The sequence below is a fragment of the Hyposmocoma kahamanoa genome, unplaced genomic scaffold, assembly GCF_003589595.1.
Source record: "Hyposmocoma kahamanoa isolate Upper Pololo Valley unplaced genomic scaffold, ASM358959v1 101, whole genome shotgun sequence".
NCBI lineage: Eukaryota > Metazoa > Arthropoda > Insecta > Lepidoptera > Cosmopterigidae > Hyposmocoma > Hyposmocoma kahamanoa.
In genome coordinates, this window is record NW_020653333.1 from 3,773,052 (window position 1) to 3,777,625 (window position 4,574).

Below are 4,574 nucleotides of genomic sequence, written 5' to 3' on the forward strand. Positions count from 1 at the left end.
TAAAGAAAGCGACCTCTGCCTATACTTATAATTTTTAAGTGACGGGACGAACAAGTTTGATGGTAAGCGACACGCCTGTCCATGGCAACTGCAGTGCCACTCAGAGTTTTAGATCGTAAAGATAGGTACTGCCACCGCGACTATCACCCTGAAACATAACAAGTCCCTTGTGCCTGTGATTTCACTAGCACCGTGGATCTACAATCACTTTGAGAATGGCCTCTTTTCATCCAGAAATTCCATCTTCCTAACATAAAAAATCACATGTTACATTCATGTACAAAAGAAGGTTACATATACCACCATTAGCGGAGATTGTTAGCTGTGTGCGATCGCACGTGTTATTCAATTACGACACAAACGTCACATTTGGCAGTTAATGACGAGGTTATTACAGGTTTGTATTATTTGATCACAAGTAAAAGTAATTTTGTTTTATCGAATAAAGTTGGTTCATTATAATATCATTACGAGTTACGAGGCATTTGGAACTTTGTATTCTTTAATTTGAGAACGGTTGAAGTGAGTTTATTTATTTATATATTGAACTTTATTGACCTGAAATATGATGGTACAAAAGGCGGACTTAAGGCTAAAAACGTTCTTTAGCAGTCAACCTTTGAGAAAAACGAAATTTACGAACGCGCCAAATAAAATAAAATGTTACGTTTTATGGAGTTGTGTCATACTTGTCTTGTTTATACTGTGCTAATACCATCTCAGTTAACCGTGATCATGATCCCTGTAAAGATGTTGGTTTATTTAAAAAAGAAGTACAGTGCTTCTATTTTCTCAATGTCCCTCGGCAATCATCGGATTTCCAAATGCACACGAATATTAATTTTCATGCCCCCTAATTATTATTAGATTTAAAATTTATAATAATTTGAATTTTGAACAACTTTTTTTGTTGTTTTGCATTGATTTCCATGTGAACTATATAGAGCTGTAAAACTATTTCCCTGTTTTGAATAACATTTACTCCATGTCTATAAGCAAGTTAACAAAACTAAAGTGTGCTTCTTTTATATAACTAAAAATGGATACATTATACTTGGTCATTTCATTTCTATCTGAATCTCAACGCATATCTCCATCTGGCGTAGCTACGTTTGTATGTTCGCCATCGATGGAATAATCCCTTACGCGCTTCTCGAACAGGTATATAATATAAAATTGTAAATAATAAAAATGATAATATCTAGTTCTTAGGTTTGCGCGATTGTTACACATAGGAAATGAAACTATTTTTCCGGATTTAAATTGTGTATATTTGTTTTATCAAACAAACCGATGTTTCGGGCCCTTTACAGGTCCCATGGTCACGGTTGACTGTCAACCGAATAAAACAAATATACGCGATTTAAATCCGGAAAAATGATAATGTAAATACTTGTAATAAATAAAAAATTTAATAACATTTATATACTTCCAAGTCGACTGCAAGCGTCCGGTCTGCACCAAAGGCAAACGGCAACTGAATAAAACCCGACGTCAACCGAAACACGAAGTTTGCCGAGGGATATTGAGAAAATAGAAGCACTGTATAAACGTTACGTATTGTTGCATTTATGGTTTAAGACATTTATTCTCACTAAGAATTAAACAATTCACTTACATGAGAACACAAAGAAACTTAATATAAATATTTTTAGAAAACGTACTTAGGGACGGTAGTCAGCTAAAAAATTATAAAATTTTACCATCGTACAATTTTACTGACAGACAACACATTCTCAGGTGCAAATGGCTAGCACCACCACAGATGTACTTCCAAACCACGCCCGCAAGCTATACTAGATGTGACATACATATATTAATATAGTTTCCCTATTAGAGTTTTATTTTTAACAAAAATGAAAATTTATTTGTTTTATATGTATATATGTTTACTTATTTATTTATTTTTTACTAGTAAAAGGTGTTTTAATGATTTTTATTATTAAAAAAAATAAAATAAAAAAAATAAAAATCATTTATTTCGGACTTGCATCCATATAAGTGTTAGTAACAATTTGCTTAATCCTATGTTAGTGCCTTATAAAAATATTATTATTGTAACTTAACCTAACGTCTTTGGCGAGATGGACGCTGGTCCAGTGTCGCATAATCGCACTGTCCACGTCCAATCTCGCCGCGACCGTCTGCAGGAGGCTGTTGGGGCTGCCACGCACACGATAGATTAGAGAAGCGATGCTCTTTCGGATGATAGCTGAGAAACTATCAACCTCAACCTCCGCTAACATACCTGACGCGCTGCAGTAGCGTGGCAGCCCCATCAGTCCCCTGAAGGCATTGTTGTACTGAGTGCGCAGGGCCTTGTACGCTCCTTGGGAGTAATTCATCCACAGGCTACACGTGTACAACGAGTTACAATACGCTTTAAACAGGGTAACTTTCACCTGTGTTGCACAGCGTGCAAACCTGCGGGCGAGCATATTGGCTCTAACGCACAAAGCCCTACGCTCTCGCTCCATGTCCACATCATCCCTAAGCGACTCGTCGACCCAATGACCCAGATACTTAAAACTCGGTACTTGCTTGAGAGGAGTGCCATTAAGCCTAACAGGTGGAACTTTGTAGGTCTTGTATTTAGTTTTGAAAACTAGCAGCTCACTCTTAGCAGAATTGTACCTGAGTCCGTGGGCCTCCGCATATCGCTCACAGATGCTTATGAGTTTATGGAGTGCACTGATCGATGGGCACAGCAGCACCATGTCATCGGCGTAGCTTAAATTGTTCACAAAGGTGCCGTCAATAGAACAGCCAACACCAGCGCCACTGAGTTCAACGATCAGCTTGTTCATATACAAGTTGAAAAGCGCTGGTGAGCTAATTCCACCTTGCCTCACACCACTTTCCAACCTGTACAAGCTTGAAAGTTCTCCAGACCACCTTACATAATTTTGCTGGTGAGAATACCAGTACTCCAGGATCGAGATATATTCTTGAGGCAGATTGGTGTCCTCAATAAGTTTCTTCCATAGAATATCATACTGAACTAGGTCGAATGCCTTCGACAAGTCCAAAAACACAGCATACACCGGCGTATCCCTAGCAGTGTAGTACTGGACAGTCTGCTTGAGGCACAAAACAGCAGCTTCGGTAGAAAGCCCAGGCCTAAAACCAAACTGTGCATCGTGGAGCTTGACACAAGTACCTAGCTCCTGATCAAGCAGTCTATCCAGCACCTTTGCCACAATAGTCGCCAGGGATATTGGCCTATAGTTGGACCTGTCACCTGCATTTCCAGTTTTATTTTTGACAATAGGTACAACTATGGTTTTTAACATGCTGTCTGGTAAGTAGTCGTGATTCAGGCAAAGAGAGAAAAACATTGCTAAGACTCGCGGTAGATGAACCCCTGCATACTGCAGGTGCTCAATACTTAGGTGATCATGTCCTGGTGATTTACCTTTACTCATTTTTCTCAAAACAGATCGAATATCCTTTGCCCCAATCAAAACCCCCTTTTTTCCGGTACGGTAACTATTACAATTATGATAAACATTATCAACCCTATTATAACCCACAGTAGGTTGGACCCTAAAATGTTCTTTGAACATTTCAGCTATCTGCGAGGGTTCGCTTAATCCGTCTACGCTTACTGGAGCACTTGGTTTCGGACTCAACCTTTTTGTGTGTTTCCAGAAACTAGAAAAATTTTTATTTGCATGGTTAACAGCTAAGATATCCATTTTGATCTGTCGCTCATTTGTTTGACACCATTTTAATTTTGCTTTAAAAACATTTCTAGAAACACGCATCTTATCGTAAACAAACCCATCTCTGGGCTTATTATACAGCACCCAGTACTGAAACCATAACCGAGCTTCACTATGAGCGGCTTTAACATGCTTATTCCAACCACAGACATATTTCTTTTTACAATAAAACTTTTTGTTCTTACAGCTATACACTGCGGCTTTCTTTAAAACATCTATTATACGATCATATAAATTTAATAGTACAATTTTATGATTAGGGTCATTACACACCGTATCTGCACAACGCGATAACACAGAAGGAAAATCTATCTGTTTCAGCTTTTCATTACAAAAATCCGTGTATTGTGACATCTGTGAACCATCACGCTCTCCCCATAAAACATTACTGTTGTGATTACTACAAAACGTAGTTTTAGGTATTAATACATTGAGGCTACATTGTATTTCTAGGGGAAAATGGTCTGACCAAAACACACTATGATTAATTAACACCTTGTCAACTGTATGCCTAGCTGCTTGGGTTACTACACAATGATCTAGCCAACTACTAGTACCGTGACTGTCACTCACATAGGTATAGGATCCCGACTCCAGTCCGAGTAACTCCATGTCCACACAAGTCCATTTCTGGTCCGCACAGAAACTTTGTAGTTCGTTACCGAAACGCCTACCCGGATGAGCATTGAAATCACCAAGAATATAGCTATAATCGATTTCACAACTGTCTATTATGGCATTTATTTCACTTAGACAATGCGTAAACTCAACCAAATGCGCCTGGTCATCGGTGGGCATGTATACTGAAAACACTAGAAAAGAGCACTCCGCAACAGAAACCTTTACGGC

The 4,574-nt window shown here is 38.5% G+C and overlaps 1 protein-coding gene across 1 annotated transcript; it reads right to left on the reverse strand.

Moving 5' to 3' along the window:
• Window positions 1-204: 204 nt before the first annotated feature.
• On the reverse strand, window positions 205-2,717 carry LOC113230446. The gene is made up of 3 exons (XM_026464385.1): window positions 2,425-2,717; window positions 2,068-2,352; window positions 205-247 (listed from the first exon to the last, which is right to left on the reverse strand). Exons 1-3 carry the CDS (start codon window positions 2,715-2,717, stop codon window positions 205-207), a joined length of 621 nt encoding a protein of 206 aa, XP_026320170.1.
• Window positions 2,718-4,574: the final 1,857 nt, after the last annotated feature.

What these genes read in the sequence shown, in the direction of transcription:
- LOC113230446 (XM_026464385.1), bottom strand. Translation starts at nt 2,717, where the DNA reads ATGGTGCTGCTGTGCCCATCGATCAGTGCACTCCATAAACTCATAAGC. An exon ending in GCCAATATGCTCGCCCGCAG is followed by an intron (nt 2,353 to 2,424) that starts GTTTGCACGCTG and finishes GTACACGTGTAG; the next exon opens with CCTGTGGATGAATTACTCCC. An exon ending in CATCTCGCCAAAGACGTTAG is followed by an intron (nt 248 to 2,067) that starts GTTAAGTTACAA and finishes TTTTTATGTTAG; the next exon opens with GAAGATGGAATTTCTGGATG.